Here is an 18,368-nt window from a genome sequence, read left to right as displayed (position 1 = left end):
CCACCACTTCAACGGGCAGAGAATTCCAGAGATTCACCACCCTTTGAGTGAAGAAGTTCCTCCTCAACTCCGTTTTAAACCGCCCCCCTTTTATCTTGAGGCTGTGCCCCCTAGTCCTATTGTCTTTTTTGAGCGGGAAGAGTCTTTCCACCTCTATCCTATCCATCCCATTCATCATCTTATACGTCTCAATGAGATCTCCTCTCATTCTTCTAAACTCTAACGAGTACAAGCCCAGTTTATTCAGCCTCTCCTCATAGCTCAACCCCCTCAACTCCGGTATCAGCCTAGTAAACCTCCTCTGCACTCCCTCCAAGGCCAAAATATCTTTGCGCAAGTGCGGCGCCCAAAAATGCACACAGTACTCCAGTTGCGGCCTCACCAATGCCCTATACAGCTGCAGCAAGACCTCCCTACTTTTATATTCAATCCCCTTCGCTATGAAGGCCAGCATCCCATTCGCCTTCCTGACCACCTGCTGCACCTGCAAGCTGGGTTTTTGCGACTCATGCACAAGGACCCCGAGGTCCCTCTGCACCGTCGCCTGCTGCAGTTTTTCGCCTCGTAAGAAATAGTCCTTCCTACCATTTTTCCTACCAAAGTGGACCACCTCACACTTGCCAACATTAAATTCCATTTGCCATTTCCTGGCCCATTCGCCCAGCCTATCTAGATCCTTCTGCAGACTCTCCACACCCTCCGCACAATTTGCCGTTCCCCCAATCTTGGTGTCATCAGCAAATTTCGACACTCTACACTCGGTTCCCTCCTCCAGATCATCTATATAAATGGTAAAAAGCTGAGGCCCCAGCACCGACCCCTGGGGCACTCCACTAGTCACCATCCGCCAATCCAAATAGCACCCGTTGACCCCCACTCTCTGCCTCCTATTTGACAACCAATCCTCTATCCACGCTAACACCCTACCCCCAACTCCATGTCCCTCGACCTTCTGCAATAACCTCTTGTGAGGCACTTTGTCAAACGCTTTCTGAAAATCTAGAAAGACCACATCCACCGGCTCTCCTCTATCCACCGCCCTAGACACATCCTCATAGAACTCCAGTAAATTTGTCAGACATGACTTCCCTTTAATGAAACCGTGCTGCGTCTGCTCTATCAAGCAATTCCCTTCAAGATGCCTCGCAATTTCCTCCTTAATGACAGATTCTAACATTTTACCTACCACAGATGTTAAACTAACCGGCCTATAATTCTCCGCCTTTTGCCTGGCACCCTTCTTAAACAACGGCATAACATTAGCCGTTTTCCAATCATCCGGCACTTCCCCGGAATCCAGCGACGTTTGGAAAATAACCACCAAGGCATCCACTATCACCTCCGCCATTTCTTTCAGGACCCTCGGATGCATTCCATCCGGTCCTGGGGACTTGTCCACAATCAGCCCCTCCAGTCTGTCGAGCACCGCCTTTCTAGTAACAGTAATGTCATTAAGACCCTCCAATCCTACCACCTTTCTATCGCTAACACCCGGCAAATTATTCACGTCCTCCTCCGTGAAGACAGAAACAAAAAAGTTATTCAATACCTTAGCCATATCCCCATCCCCTACCACTAGGTCCCCTTTCTCATCCTCTAAAGGACCAACATTCACCCTAGCCAGCCTCTAATTACACGCAATTACTTTTAATTCAATGATGGATTGAATGACCTGTGGTCTATAATCTAGAAAGTAGGAATATAATTGCAATTAAAAGTAGTGCAGTTCTGCTGCTTTGCTGTAGATGGGGCTAAAGTATCATGGATGCTACTTGATGTTGAAGTTAAAATGCCATTTGTATTGTATCCTGATGTGTCTGCATCTAGAATGCACTTAATTGCAGGGTAGAATTTTAAGCTAGATCGAGATGCCGAAAGATCGATTTGCTTTTTGCCTTTGCGTGTAATTAGTCAAGTCGAATAACCGGCCAGCAACTGTTCACTGAAATTTTTCTGATTGTGTTTTGTAATTGTGATAGAGTCACTGATTTAAAAACTCCTTTTGTAAAAAAAATACATACAGACTGCTTGGATTTGCCCTGCAATGCAGCATTTGCTTAAATGTTAACTGCAACCTGTACCCAGAATCAGCAACTGGGTTTTGAAATCATACAGTTGTAGAATGGATAAAATATCCCAGTGAGAATGGATTCAAATGTAAAAATATTAATACCCAATGCAATTCAATAGTTTGAAAATCCCCCAATTCGGTTTTGCCCACCCATAACCCTGTAGATGATTCTGAGTACACACCCTTTTGAAAGTTTTATTTAAATAAAAAGTAATTTTTCTTGCCTTTGACCATTCTGTTAGCCCAGTGAATAGCTGGGCTTCATCAACCTGGTAGGTTAAAAAAATCCTCACTGAGGTGAAGGCATTTAATTCGTGCTGCTTGGTTGGAAGGTAGAGCTTTTGGCCCTCCTGGATTGCCCTAGAATTTCCCGCAATTATGTATTACACTGCCAGGCACTTCTATGAAGCCAGAAAGAAAATGATGCTGATTTTTTTTGGTGTGCTCACTGGTCAGAACAGGTTACAGTAATATTGTGATTGTAATAATGAAGTAGCAAACCAGTGGTTGTGTTTTAAACTGCAGCAAATTGTGAAATTATGTTCAATCAAATTTTGAAAAGCCTTTTTACTCTTTCGGGTGCTCCAGTTTCCTCCCGCATTCCAACGACGTGTGGGTTAGTTTGATTGGCCATGGTAAATTGCCTCTTAATGTCAGCGGGATTAGCAAGGTAAGTACGTGAGGTTATAGGGATAGCGTCTGGGTGGGATTGTTGCTGGTGGCTCAATGGGTCAAATAGCCTTGTGCACTGTAGGATTCTATACTGTTCTATTCTGAAGTTGCAAAGCCTCTGTACAAAGTGGACAGGACACACCCCTAATCTGTCTCCTTGTTTGCTTCAATTCAAATTGAATCCAATTCTTGGTCCCCACAATAGAGATTATATCCAATAGTGGGGCTTGATCTGACACTTGATCTTCTCCAAAAGGCCAAGAAGCATTTGATCAAATTCTGGCAGTTCGTGGCTGTTATCAGAATGAGGCGTAGCTAACTAAGGAATCACATTCCTGTATAAATCTTGTGGATGCTGAGGACAGATTAAAATTTTAAGACTAAAATGGTTAATGTTTTTATAATATAATAATGACTAGTGTCGTGAGTATTGATGAGCTGGAGACACGGAGCTGAGATGGTTGGAAACGAGTCATCCTCTAGGAGCTGAATTGTTTTTAAGTTTGCAGGGAAGAGGACTTATAATATTTGTTAGCGTTTGATGGGCACAGAATGTTTCTAAGTTGAAACGTGGCTAGCCCCCAGCAGGAGTGTAAACAAGAAGGGCAGTAGTTTAAAAAAAGGACCTTTTGAAAGTAGTCATGTTCCTGGAGTGATTGCAGTTTTTTCATTACCATTTTGCACACATACTGGTTAAAGATTATAGAACATGTATTGATGATGAACTTCACCCTTCTGTATGCTGTGGATGTGAGTCAGTAAATCTTTTTTTCCCTCCCAGTGTTATGGAACACCTGAAATAACAGGTGCATAACACCTGTTATGCATACCTGAAATTTTTCTTTTTAGATTTTCTTCTGTTGATTTAGTATGTGAAGCGTAACAGCAAAATACTGCAGAGGCAGGAATCTGAACCAAAAACAGAAAACGCTGGAAATTTTTAGCAGGTCTGACAGCACGTTCGGGGTGAGAATAGAGCTAACATTTCGAGTCTGAATGACCCTTTATCAGACCTCTAACGAAGTGTCATCAGAACTTGAAACGTTGGCCCTATTCTGTCCCCACAGATGTTGTTAGAGCTGCTGAGATTTTCCAGCTTTTTTTTGTTCTGAAGCATAACTGGATGGTGAGTCATAAAACAAGCTGTTGGAGCTTAAACCGGCTAAGGACTGATATGATTATTTTGTTTTTGCTACAAAGCCATTATAAGTCAAAAAAAAAGTGCCCTTTCAACTGGAAATCTTTTTGCTCATAAAGCATGAAGCATTTAAATACCAAAGGCTTGTGGAAAGTGGTAGCAAAATGGATAATAAAAGGGCAGTGGCTTCAGCTAATGTTGCAGAAGCCAGTGCATTGGTACCCCGCCTGAAAATGATTCAAATACAGCACAAGAACTTGGCAAAGGGCAAATTAGACACGTACAAAGGGCAGTGGAGAATACCCCAAACCAGCTAATGCAAGGAGGGGCACGCTGTGTCAGCTCCCAGGCAAAACTAATGATGTTAAGGTTTGAATAGAAGAAGATTGAAATCTGGACAAAATCAAGAAATAGAGTTCATAGATCGGCATGAAGATTACTGGTTACTGTCTCATGGAGAGAATTGCTGACTGCACTAACTGGTATTATTCAAAGAAGTTTTCTTTCAAGAATTTGCAGTACAAGTGGGCAAATGGATATATGAAGTTTAGTACTGTACTGAACGATCAGATGTATGTGATAAAGGAGTAAACCCAGAAGACACTGTCTCTGAGGTAACATTGGTCATCCGTAGAAATTCTCGGAAGTTGGGTATTAGGAGGGCAGAGACGCATGTGTAGCAGCAGTGAAGCAGAAATTTATTCTTTAGCAAGAAGAATGTTGCTTGTGCCAAAAAAGGGTGAAGAAGTGGAGCAGCTGAAAAGTGAGGAGGAGGGGTTTGAAGTAGAAACAGAGGTAGCAATCTCAAATGCCAGAAGTTTCTGAAGAGGTTGAAGACAAGGTTCGATTAAGAATGTAAGAGATAGAATGAGTGCATGGCCAGGCTGCACACTGAGAATATTGCCAAGAAAAAAAGTTAAGCTGGATCCCTGCTTTGAGGAGTTGCTTTCTTTGAACTGCTTTACGATGGAACAGCAGTTCTCCTGCCAACGGTGATACAGCCACAACCACTAGGCATCCATCCAAGTACAACCCAATGACTCTTCATCGAGAGTAACAAATAATCCAGCCAACTTGTCGATGTTTATGAAAACAGGACAAATGTTGGATTTGATCTCTACAATGTGACAAAATTACATTGTTGAAATCATAATGAGTCAACACTGTTAGCACTCCTGCCATGTGATATACTTGTATTCAAAGGAGATCCCTTGGGTTGTAAATTCATCTGAGTCTTTCGAGTACAGCATTGAGGACAAAACTGAAAACGGCAACATACTACCTAGAACAACAAACAAGTGGAACCCACAGGAACCTGGTGTGTAGTTATCAGCATAAGAATCCAGACACTGGATACCAAGAAGAAGCTAAGAGGTTCCTTCAAGAGAACTTCAGTGTTGAACTTCAAATTGTCACAGCCTACATGGAAAAGGCTCTGACTGGCCTCAGATCAGTTCTGGAGAAGCCAAAGTAGTCAGTACATATATATTTCTGATTGGATGGCACAGCACCATGGATGATGTCCAACACGTGGAAAAGATGATAACCTGACGAACGTGAAAACTGCAATAGCAAAGCTTCCTGACAACCTTCCGGAAAGGGGGACAGAAGCGGCTTGTGATTTTCATGAGTGCCAAAAGTGAAGAGCCAGGTTTGCTGACTAGGCGAATATACTATGACCACCATGGATCCGTTACTTGAAGATATTTTCGAGGACAGAGAACCAGAGACGGTGATGAAGCCAAATATACTGAACAAATGTTGAAGAAGAATACGAAGAACAGAGGAATTAACTTTGCCACTAGCATTGCACAGATAACGGATTCTGCTGAAAACCACATTAAGACCACAGAATGGACTTAACAAAATGCATTTCAGAAACCTTGCCTATTTTGTAAAGTGGACCACACAATAGAATTGTGTATCGCCTCATCAGAGGCAAACCCCATGAAAAGACTTCGGTTTCTAAAGTCAGAGAATTTGCTTTAGCTGTCTGGCCTCTGGATATATGAATAAGGAATGCAGAGGAAGGAACACATTCCAAGCAGTGTTTGCACTGTTACATTTCAACAAAGATGATACTTCTGTGAACAAAGACAAATGGTTAGAATGTTCCTGTGCAAAGAGAAGAAAAGGAAAATGAGAGTACTTCTGCTAAGAAAGAAAGCAAGGGGTGAACTTAGAGGAAGGTGAGAAGTGCTTTTGGCCATTGTGGAGCTGGAGGTACAGACTGTATTCTCACGATCACTCGAGTGTTAAAGTCAGGAACGGTGATCAGGTCACTGTGCATTCATAGCCCCAGGAAGTGCAGCAACATTCTGTACTGAAGCTCCGATGAAACAGGCACAAGAACTTAGATCTTTCTGTGCACCGTGAACTAAGAAACCTGTTGACATTTGTCCCAGGTTTGAACATGTGCAGCCTAGAAGACACCATTTTAATTGAACTACCTGTTGTGTACATGAAAGGAGGAATTCTTGTCACAAAGGAAAACATTCAATACAAGAGGACATTGGAAAATGGCCTCACCTTAAAGGAAGTCAATCTCTGAGACTGATGCTGAAGTTGGATTACTAATAGGCACAGATGCTCCAAATCCAATTGAACTGTAGCATGTAATTAACTGTCAAGGAGATAGACCTTATGCAGTGAAGACTCTGCTTGGCTGGGTTGTCAACTGCCCACGAAAAGAAAGGAGGAACAGCCAGAAGAGAGACAGCCATCTACGTGTCACAGCTAATAGGATTTCAGTAGCAAACTTTGAAGAACTAATAAAACTTCAATCATGACTTTAATGAACACAATACTGATGAATAGGCAGAAATGTCATGGGAAGATTCGGTTTACAGATGCAGTATTGAACACTATGGAACATGTGGATGGATGTAACTCTACAGATGCCTTTCAAACAGACAAATAAACATGCAAAGCAATGTGCTTCGAGCGTTAGGGAATTCAGCAAGGGTAATGACTTTCAGGGAGATGTTAAAGGATTCTGGAATGATGATATTGACCAGAGTTACCCGCTGCAAGTTTCTCAGGAGCAACTAAGCTGTGATGACGGAAGGTGTGGTACATAACTCATTATAAGAACATAAGAACTAGGAGCAGGGGTAGGCCAGATGGCTACTCCTGCTCCTACTTCTTATGATCGTAGGTGATCTTTCCATGAACTCAGCTCCACTTACCTGCTCGCTCACCAGAACCTTGAATTTCTTTACTGTTCAAAAATTTAACTATCTTTGCCTTAAAAACTTTCGATGAGGTAGTCTCAACTGCGTCACTGGGCAGGGAATTCCACAAATTCACAACCGTTCGGGTGAAGAAGTTCCTCCTCAACTCTGTCCTAAATCTAATCCCCCTTATTTTGAGGCCATGCCCCCTAGTTCTAGTTTCACGTGGGGAATGCAGGAAGGCAAATATACCAGTTCGTCCTAAGGAATCAAGTCACATTTGTGCTGAGGACAATAATCCCTCAATGTCAGCAGAATGAAAGAGATAGTCATCGACTTCAGTGTAGTGAAAGACATGCTCCTGTCCACATCACTGGGGATGAAGTGGAAATGTTCGAGAGCTTCAAGTTTCTAAATGTCGGGATCACCTGCAACCTGTCCTGGTCCCTCCATGCCAATGCTATAGTTTAGAAAGCTCACCAATACCTGTACTTTCTCAGGAGGTTAAGGAAATGCAGCATGTCTGCTACAACTCTCATCAACTTTTACAGATGCACCAGAGAAAGCATTCTTTCAGGTTGTATCACAGCTTAGTATGGCTCCTGCTCTGCCTAAGACTGCAAGAAACTGTGAAGGGTTGTGAACGAAACGTCATGCAAACCAGCATCCCATCCATTGACACTGTCTACACTTCTAGCTGCCTTGGAAAAGCAGCAAGCATAATTAAGGACCCCATGCACCCCGGACATTGTATTCCATCTTCAGTCAGGAAAAAAGTACAAAAGTCTGAGGTCGTGTACTAACCGACTTAAGAACAGCATCTTCCCTGTTGCCACCAGACTTTCAAATGGACCTACTTCATGTTAAGTTGATCTTTCTCTACTTCCTAGCTACGACTAACCCTACATTCTGCATTCTATGTATAGTATACTTTGTATCGCATGCAAGAAACAATACTTTTTGCTGTATTATAATACATGTGACAAGAAATTCAAATTTAAAATAATCCAGAAGTTAGAAGACAACTTGATGTAAACCTGATTGTGCCAGACTGCTCTGCCAGCGTTAATAAGCTGATCACTTTTCCAAGTGGATTTCTTTGAAGAAGTCTGTAACTTGGACTCTCAAGTTAGAGAAGCGCTTTTGCAAATGAGCAGGAAAAGGAAAGAGTTAAGAGAAGACATGGTTAACAAAATACTCTGCTAACAACAATTGAATAAATTCAAAGGAATGCTGAGATGTGGAATTGTTGCTTAGAAAGACTTTGCCACAGCTGAGAGTAAATGTTTGATTCAGCAGATGAGAATGTTTCAGGAAGAGGTCATTTGCCTAATAAAAGACTGTAAACCGTGTTCTTTATCTTATCTGTACAATTGGGCTGGAGTGCGGGAGCAAAAATGTTGAATTTATATTTGCAGGGAAAGGGACTTACGATGTTTGTTGGAAGTTGGTGGGCACAGGATGTTTCTAAATTGAAATGTAAACACATGTTTGTTTTGGGCTGGCTAGTGGGAGTGTAATCAAGAAAGGTAGCAGTAAAAATGATAGTATTTTGAAAGCAGCTAGTTTGTGTTCCTGGAGCGATTACAGTTTTTCTGAATGCAACAGTATGAAATAAATATCATCAAACATATTGATATTAAACTCCATTTGTGGATGTGAGTAGATACATCTCTTTTTCTGTTATGGAAGTGCACAAAGGTTAAAATATTTTAAATTTTCTTCCATTGAGTCACTGTTTTCTTTGTTCTCTTAGTTCTTATGTAAAGCTTAGCAACTGGATGCTGAGCTGTAAAACATGAAGAATCTCAAACCAGCTGAGGACTGGTATAATTGTTTAGTTTTTGCTACAAAGGCATTATACTTCCGTATTCTCCCAGAATGTGATCCAACAAGAGCTAGAGTGTAGAATATTGGAAACAATTTCCAACTACTAATTTCTATTATAAAGTGACTTTTTTCCTTGCTTATCCCTGTTCCACTTTCCCTGAGAAGATACATCATTAGGTGTTTGTGTTGGGTACACAGTTGGTTGGAGTGCCTGTGAGTGGATGCTCATGGGGCCTCCAAGAGGTGCAGAAATTATTGGGATAAAAGTTACTTTTGTCCTCTTAAATCACACTGTGTAGATAACTCAGCTCATTGGTCCATATTTTTCCTTTTGCATTAAATGAAAACTTATTTAATTTTGTTTCAAAATCAGAAGCGTCAATCTCCTGACAAAAATATAACTTTCAATGGTCTATAAATGTGGAATTGAGACCAAGTCAGAGCAGAAGTAGGAATATTATGGCCTTTGACCTTTTAACAACAACATTTCTGTCGGAGTTATGAAGAATTGTTTGGGAAAACTCTGGTCTGGCAGCATCTGGGGAGAGAGAAACAGAGTTAACATTTAGAGTTGAACATGACTGTTTGGAACTCTTTATTTTAAGTTTCTTTATTTTTGATCTCCAGCCTGCATTATAGTTTGCTTTCCTGAAGAAGTGTTTTGTGTCACACTAAGGTTCACAGACTGTAATCCCTGTTGTAGCCCCCTGATTGCAATAACAGGGAGTGAATATTAAAAACTGGAAGCAATAATGAAAACAGATTACTCCTTTAAATAAATTCCCAGCTTTGTTATTCAGCTGTAATTCAGATTCATGCACCAGAATATAATTTTCAGAAGCTTTTTGCACTGCAGTGCTTTGGTAAGTCGTTCTTTCAATGGCAGAGTGACCTGGGTTGAATTGGATTACAGCTGTGCAAACAATCTGAAATATATTGAGCTTTGAATGTTGCAGTGTTAAATTAATGGTATGATTGTGCGAGAGATACTGTCATTGCTGTGGATAATAATCTACGTGGGTAGTCAGGGATTGATGTTGACAGCTGATAGGTGACATAGAATTTGCACTCGCATAGCAAATGGTGTGAAACAAAGATTTTATGTAGCACCTCCCTGTATCTCGCGGGAGTTCCCAGGCCAGGTTACCAATTTCTCCTGATTTAAAACAAGCTGCATTGCATAGTGCCTATCTGGAATCTCTGCAAACAAGGATAATTTCAATTCCATTTTTGAAATGTCTGTCACGCTTAGCTTTCCCATGAGGTAGTTTTGTTAGCTCTCAGGACTGCAGAGTGGAGTATTTTCTGAATGCGCCTTGTCTGTCTCCCTGTGAGTAGAAAGCTCGTTTGCAAGCGGTCACTAGATGGGAAATGTTCTGGTGACAGAGAATTCTCCACGAGTGAAACTTCTGACGTTAGTTCAAATCCTGGAATGCTAAAGGAGCATTAGCAATAAAACTGAAATGATGAACCCTGTAGCCATTTCACTTTTTCAAGATCAAAGTATTTTCATTTTCCAAAGAGTTCTTTCTGTTGAATTTAAACACTATGGTGGTTAACTTTTGTGTGAAATGATCGGCTGGTGTCTCGTGCTGTTTCCAGAGTTGGATGGTGAAACGTCATCCTTTAATGTCTAGCCTTGGTGTTGCTTGTGAACTGGTTTGAAGGAGAGGGAGGAAGAGTATTGAAAATGTCTTTTTGTAGAAATACTGAAAGTGAAATTCTTGGGCTGATCATTTTTTGAGACAAATCATGTTGGCTGTTGAACTTGTAAGGAACTTGTATAGAATTAACAGCACAAATCGGCATTGCGCTATGCCAGTGTCTGTTCCTGCTACCCTCCTCCTCATCTGATCAATTTTTAAAATTCATTCATGGGCCATGGGCAGTCACTGGCTGGCCAGCATTTATTGCCCATCCTTATTGTCTGAGGGCAGTCAAGCACATTGCTGTGGCTCTGGAGTCACATGCAGGCCAGACCAAGTACAGCAGATTTCCTTCCCTAAAGGACATTTGTGATCCAGATGGGGTTTTCTGACAATCGACAGTGGTATCATGGTCATCAGATTCCAGTTTTTTTTTATTGAATTCAAATTCCACCATCTGCTGTGGTGGGATTCGAACCCGGGTCCCCAGAACATTAGCTGAGTTTTTGAATTAATAGTCTAGCGACAATACCACTTGACTGTCATCTCCCCTGATATCCTTCCGTTCTTTTCTTTTGTGTTTATTTAGTTTTCTCTCAGATGCATGAGGAGCCGGGGGTGGGGGAAGAGAGAAAAAAGTTTGGGTAGGAATTAAAAATGTGGTTGTGAAATGACTTTGAAGAGAATAAGCAGGAAAGGAATATGCCTGTATAGGGAGTATATGAAGATCTGATAACAATTGCAAGCAATCAAGACATCCTTGTAGAGCCTTTTTGGAGAGTATGGATCCCATGTCTGTTAGAAGTATTCTAATCTTAGATGCAGCTGTTACCAACTCTGAAGAGTTTTCATTTTTTTAACAATACAATTTGTAATTAATTGGGATTTTTGCATTAGCTGTGATGAAGCCGTTTTTAAAAATCATTATTTTATGTAGCAAATCAAAAGAGGTTTGAATTGGAGGTAATTACAGTAAAATGGGATCAAAGGTAGACGTGGAAGAATGTCAAATGTGGTGAGCATTTTGCGAAAGTCATGTCTACATGTGAATCCAGTTGAGTGCTCTGACCCTAGCCAGATGGATACATGTTCATCTGGGGCCATGATGGATCTAAAAATAATTTAGGGTAGGCTCCACTCTCATACCCCTACACCCCCAGAGAAATTAACCATGTTACTATTAAACTTTTGCAGGTTGAATGTTAGGTTATTTTACTGCATTTATATTGGCCAATTAATAAAATATGGCATGAACTTGAATTGCTTGTGCATTAGCACAAAGTGCACATCCCCAGGGAAGTACTTCACGGTGCTTTGAATCCAGATGTTGGAGCAAATACTGTTACATGGATGGTGAGGTGGAAATGAAATGTGAAAGTTGTTTCCAGTGCTGAGCAATTGGAATCTGTTTGAGAGAGAAGGTAATAGCTTGCATTTGGTCAATGACTATTGGAAGGAATGTGCATCCGTATAATCATCATAGAATCTCCTACAGGGCAGAAGGTGGCCATTCAGCCCATTGGGTCTGCTCCCACACAGGCTGTATCCCTGTAACTCCACGTATTTACCCCACAAATCCCCTTTACCTACGCATCTTGGGACAGTAAAGAGCAATTTAGCATGGTCAGTCCATCTAACCTAAAAATGTTAAGTTCAAGTTTCTTTATTAGTCACAAGTAGGCTTACATTCACACTAATGAAGTTACTGTGAAAATCCCCTAGTTGCCACACTTCAGCGCCTGTTTGGGTACACTGAGGGAGAATTTGGCTAACATGCACAGCTTTGGACTGTGGGAGGATGTTGCAGGTTACAGAGGGACATAGATAAACTGCAGAGCTGGACTGAGAGGTGGCAAATGGAGTTTAATGCAGAACAGTGTGAGGTGATTCACTTTGGAAGGAGTAACAGGAATACAGAATACTGGGCTAATGGTAAGATACTTGGTAGTGTGGATGAGCAGAGAGATCTCGGTGTCCATGTGCATAGATCCCTGAAAGTTGGCACCCAGGTTGATAGGATTGTTAAGAAGGTGTATGGTGTGTTAGCTTTTATTGGTAGAGGGATTGAGTTTCGGAGCCATGAAATCATGTTGCAGCTGTACAAAACTCTGGTGCAGCCGCACTTGGAGTATTGCAAACGGTTCTGGTCGCTGCATTATAGGAAGGATGTGGAAGGATCGGAAAGGGTGCAGAGATTTATTAGGATCTTGGCTGGTATGGTGGGAAGGTCATATGAGGCCAGGCTGAGGGACTTGAGGCTATTTTCATTAGAGGGAAGAAGGTTAAGAGGTGACTTAATAGAGGCATATAAGATGAGCAGAGGATTAGATAGGGTGGACAGTGAGAGCCTTTTTCCTTGGATGGAGATGGCTAGTACGAGAGGACCACCAAAGAAGATGCCACAGAATTTGGAAGGCTCTTGAAGAGAAGATTACATTATTTGAAAAATCTGTTTATAATGTGGACTTCTTAGAGGGGACGTAGCTTTAAATTGAGGGGTGATAGATATAGGACCGGTGTCAGAGGTAGGTTCTTTACTCAGAGAATAGTAAGAGTGTGGAATGTCCTGCATGCAACAGTAATGGACTCGCCAACATTAAGGGCATTTAAATGGTCATTGAATAAACATATGAATGATATTGGAATAGTGTAGGTCAGATGGGCTTTAGATTGGTTTTTACAGGTCGGCGCAACATTGAGGGCCGAAGGGCCTGTGCTGCGCTGTAATGTTCTATGTTTACCCTAACTTTTTACTGTTGCTGAATTTGGGGATTGGCCCGAGATGATGTGGCGAATTGTAAGCAGCCGACATGAGGCAACTGAAGGATGTGGCGAGGGTGGGAGAGAGTAGAATTTTAAGGCTTGTTTACAGTAATTGAATTTTTATTGAACTCTACTTTCCAGGCATGAACAGCGTTATGCAGCTTGGAATTGACTCCATGTATCCAACCACTAGAGAAGACTTCACAGAATTTGGAAGGCTCTTGAAGGAAAAGATTACATTCTTCGAAAAGTCTGTTTATTATGTGGACTTCTTAGAGACCTTACTCCGAGATATTAGCATTTCATGTAAGTTGATGCTTTATGCTTTAGATTTATTTTGCTTGACTAGACTTGAAGCCAGTCACTGAACTTTAAAAGCCTCCTTACAGAGTTACTGATAATCTCGTAGCGATGGCGATCGTTTCCTCAGTGCTTCCAATGTCTTGAAAATTTGGGTGTAAATTGGAAGAATTGAAGCTAACAAACATTGGTGACACCACAACATTCAGTCCAAGTGGTTGGTGCCAGTAGTTATGCTTCACACTGGCTCTGGAGGCACCATCCAGATCCCATGAAAAAAATAAGAGCCTCTTCCTACTCCTCTATCTCTCATCCTATAGCTGTAACCTCTATTCCTTTCTCCATTATTTGTTTATCCCATAAATGCACCTCTGCTATTCACCTCAACTGTCTCTCTGTCTTCCATGTCCTTGCCACTCTCTTGGTAAAGAATTTTCTCCTGAATTCCCTGTTGGATTTATTAGTGACTATTATCATATTTATGGCCCAAGTTTTGGAATTCCCAAATACATTTATGAAATCCTTTCTTGATCCTGAAGATCTCTATCAGATCATCCCACAGATTCTTCTTTCCAGATACCTAGTGATTCTGTGGGACTGTAACTAGCTAAACCAGCACTAATTTACCATTACTATGCTAGTAGGCTTCCTGTTGCTTTTCTAGACAACATGTTAAGGGATTTGTTTACAAATTATCTGGAGCCAAAGGAGTCCCAGCACCCTTCAGCGATTGGTATCAATAGTGAACTAATGTGTTCTGATATTATTGATTTTGTGATTAAATTAAGAATTGTAAAACATCCATTGACAAAGTGGAACCATTATGTTTGGGAGCTGAACTGGGTGTGACTTAGAAAAGATCAGCAGCTTATTTTTATTCTTTCTTGGATTTTGCAAGCTGGGCCTTTGGATGGTGGTGATGAATTGCCACCCTGAACCACCTCAGTCCATGAGGTGTAGGTGCACCCATAGTGCAGTTAGGGAGGGAGTTTCATGATTTTGACCCAGCAATGGTGAAGGAACAGTGATACAGGCCCAAGTCAGGATGGGTCTTGCAAGAGGTGGTGTTCCTGAGAATCTGCCGCCCTTCTAGCTGGTGGAGGTGGCAAGTTTGGAAGAGCCTTGACTTGTTGCTGTGCATCTCGTGGATTGTGCACTCTGCTGCTACTGTGTGTCGGTGTTGGAAGGAACAGATGTTGTAGGTGATGGATAGGATGCCAGTCAAGCAAGCTGCTTTGTCCTGGATGATGTTGAGTTGCATTCATCCAGGCAAGTGACGAATATTCCATCACACTGCTGACTTGTGCCTTACAGATGGTGGACAGGCTTTGGGGAGTCAGGAGATGAGTTACTCTGCAAAATTTCAACCTCTGACCATTTCTTGTAGCCACAGTATTTATACGGCACATAAGTGACACTAATGTTACTTGTCACCTTATCAGCCCATGAATGAATGTTGTTCAGGTCTTGTTGCACTTGGGCACAAGCTGATTCAGTACCTGAGCAGTTGTGAATGGTGCTCAACATCATGCAGTCATCAATGAACTTCCCCATTTCTGACCATCTGGTCTGATGGAGGGAAGGTCATTGGTCAAGCAACTGAAGATGTTTGACCAGAGCACTACTCTGAGGAACTCAGTGTCAGTTATTGGTTTTAAATTAGAATATTTCTCACCTGAAGCTTACATCCATTTGAGGGTTCTCCAGCTTCATGCAGAAGTCCCAAAAGGCTTGAACTGGAAACTTTATTTTTATCTGGGACAAGACTTAAGTCGAATCCAATTGCAAACCCCTCCCTTCAAAGAGTGTGTGAAAATGTTAAGTGCACCTCTGAGAATGCAGTCCAGACAGCATCTGCCTGACGGGTTCCGTCACTCCATGTTGTTTTGGGATGTGTGTTGAAATACTATTGTTGATCATTGTAATTTTTCAGCTATTTATGTTTGGGAAAACTGCAGGAATTCAGTTCTGTGACTCTTTTTCAGTGGAAGTTGACGATTTGAAAAAGCTGAACAACTCTTTGACGTCGCTGTGTAGCGAAAAGATGAAACAAGAGAAGGTAAGGAGATATCTGGGGTCTGTTCCATCCCATAACAAAGTTGAGCAAATGTTTTGTTTTTTAAAAACATGGCCAAAGTGGTTACATTTGTTTATGCCATAACGGAAGTCACTTTAGCTGTGGAACGATGGATAGCTCTCCCATCCCATTGCATGGTCTTCAGCACAAAATTTCAGCTGTCATTGCCAATGCAATACTGAAGGAATGCTGTGCTGTCAAGAATGCCATCATTCGGATACAGTTTAAAGCAGCACGTTATCCACACCCTCCATCTATCGCATGGCTCTTTTGAAGAAAAACAGGGAAGTTCTTCCCACTGTCCCAGCCAATGTTTATCCCTCAAGTCACTAAGTAATCTCCCTGGTTGTTATCAAGTTGCTGTGTGTCAGAGCATGCTTTGTGCTAACTGCTGGAGAATGTTCTGTTCTGAGACACGGTTACCCAATTCTGTAAACCATGTCATTCTGTCCTTTAGTCCAGCAGTCAGCTTGGATGAGCAGGATTTGGTATGAGTTAGGATGTGGCAAGTTACAGTACTTTGTTTCATTTAAATCTCAAAATAGTTTGAGGACATGATACATTTATTAGGTTTTGGCTCAAAGTCTGTTCCATTCTGAAGGCACACAGCTGTTCTTTGTGCTTCTCAACTGAAAATGGCTTGTAAACCAGCAGTGTCCATGAAGAAAACTGCTTTGCAAAGCTCAAACAATTAGCTGGCTAGGAATCTACAGGTTATACCTTTTGAGTTCATAACTTTTCCAGACTAATTCCCACAGCCATGTTGCATGCACTCTTGAGATTAAATGTCACTAGAAAGGGGAAATTATTAATCCAAATTGACCTGTGATTTTTAACAGAACAGTCCCATTCACTCCTCATCAGTGTTCACTGATCTACCACTGGCTCATGGTCATTTAAAATTCTGTCACTCTCCAGAAACACTAATCCTACAGATAGAAATATAGGGACTCCTTTTAACCATCCCACTATTGCCAGCCATGCCTCCATCCAGCTAGTTTCAGAAATTTGGAATTCACTCCTTCACTCTCTGCTATCCCTCTCCTCCTTGCCACTTTGACCAGGCTTTTGGACACAATATTTTTGATACTGTCTCAATTCTTGTCTGATAACCCTCCTGTTAAGTGCCTTGGGGGAAGTTTTTTGGGTTTAAAGCAACTTGTAGAAGTTTTGCTCATAAAGCAATTTTAATTTCTAATTTCTTTGACTTTTTTTAGCAAAGTAAAAGCAAAAAGAAGAAAAAGGCCCCAGTGCTTGCAGGTGGATTTAAGGCAAATCTGAAGGATGACCTTGATGACTATGCTTACACGCAGGATTACGACGACTTCATGTGATGTCCAGTGAGCCAGGCTTCTTCCAGCATGTTTTTTGTAGACAACTTCATGCTGCTGGTTTCTTGAGCTGCACAGAACCTTGCATTGTTATGGAAACAGCTAGGACTCCAGATGCCGATGATAACACCAAGTTTTGTTACTGGTACCATAATTGCGCATCGTTAAATGTCAGTGACAATACTCGTATAGCACTGTGTGGACAAAGTACCTGCATGGATGGGGTGGGGGGGGGGGGGGTTGGAAAGAGAGCGATATATATTTGAAAAAATATGGAGTCTTGCAGTGACCATGCATCAGCATCATTATTGTAAGCTGAGCTGATATAATATCACGTTTATTGTGATATTGTAGAATTGCAAAGTAAGATTACTATTTTTAAAATTTCTTGAATTTTGCCTGCTTTTTCCTTTCTTTGGAAACTAAAATGGACTAATTAGAGATCTGATTTTTTGTGCTGAAGTTGTGCTTTTGGTTGCTGGGTGAGTCTGCCTTAAGAGAACGTGCCCTCGATATTTACATGGTCCCTGAATTGGGGCAACAGCGACGTGACCTCCCTGTAACATTGCTCATATTTGTGTGACCACACCAGTGGATGCCTGAGTGTCCTTTCCATTTACTCACCTGCTTTTGAAAACAATCTCTAAGGTGACCAATTTAAACACAGTACATTGAAGGTGCCATGGTTTAAACCTGATGAGGGAAGTAGTGATAGAATCCAGCAGTGACCATTTAATGTGACAAGACCCTGCACTTTTGTTTGGATGGTGATTTGCAGTTTTAGCTTAAGGGGAGCTGTTACAGATATTTTGTGGAAATTCCAGTTTGGAACAGCTTAATAATATGGCTGAGATGCTGGGGGTGGGTGGAGTGGGAATAGTGCAATCCTTACACACAAATCTTTTTGATGGGGGTTAAATCAAGCCCCCATTTGCTGAAGTTAAAAAAAATTCATGATGATATTCAAGTAGCAAATACATTCACCTGATCACCATCACAAACAAGCACACCTGTTTGTGGGCTGTGCATAAATTGGCTGCTGTATTTCCATATTACAAAACTTATCACATCAAAAATACTTCACAGGCTGTAAAGCACTTTGGTATGTCTGAAAAAGGTGCTGAAAGTCTTTTCAGGGTAACTAATCAAAGTAAGAGTATAGGGAGGATATTGTGATTGTATGATTTGAGTTGGCTGACATTTGCCTCCCTTGCTGTCTTGGCTCAGTGGCGGGAATACCTGAGAAATAGCTTTTGCTGCTTATTAACAGACTTGCACATTGAAGTCACTGGTATCAGGAAAGGAGGAAAAAAAATGTATTGAAGCTGCTTGGATATTTTATAGTCCATTTAACATTGTCATCAGCA

The 18,368-nt window shown here is 41.4% G+C and overlaps 1 protein-coding gene across 1 annotated transcript in view; it reads left to right on the top strand.

Annotated features, from left to right (window-relative positions):
• The window catches only part of LOC145359623 (eukaryotic translation initiation factor 3 subunit J-like), a 37,189-nt gene extending 19,199 nt beyond the window's left edge, over nt 1-17,990 (top strand). Inside the window, exons 6-8 of the mRNA XM_080214327.1 lie at nt 13,435-13,599; nt 15,579-15,652; nt 16,888-17,990. Of these exons, the coding sequence (XP_080070453.1) occupies nt 13,435-13,599; nt 15,579-15,652; nt 16,888-17,004 (356 nt within the window). The 3' untranslated portion in view covers nt 17,005-17,990. The remainder of the gene's footprint in view (nt 1-13,434; nt 13,600-15,578; nt 15,653-16,887) is intronic.
• The last annotated feature ends 378 nt before the right edge of the window (nt 17,991-18,368 follow it).

The sequence above is a fragment of the Carcharhinus amblyrhynchos genome, chromosome 28 (assembly GCF_965287045.1).
Source record: "Carcharhinus amblyrhynchos chromosome 28, sCarAmb.v2.hapA, whole genome shotgun sequence".
NCBI classification, from domain to species: Eukaryota; Metazoa; Chordata; class Chondrichthyes; order Carcharhiniformes; family Carcharhinidae; genus Carcharhinus; species Carcharhinus amblyrhynchos.
This window is presented reverse-complemented; position numbering and strand designations above follow the sequence as displayed.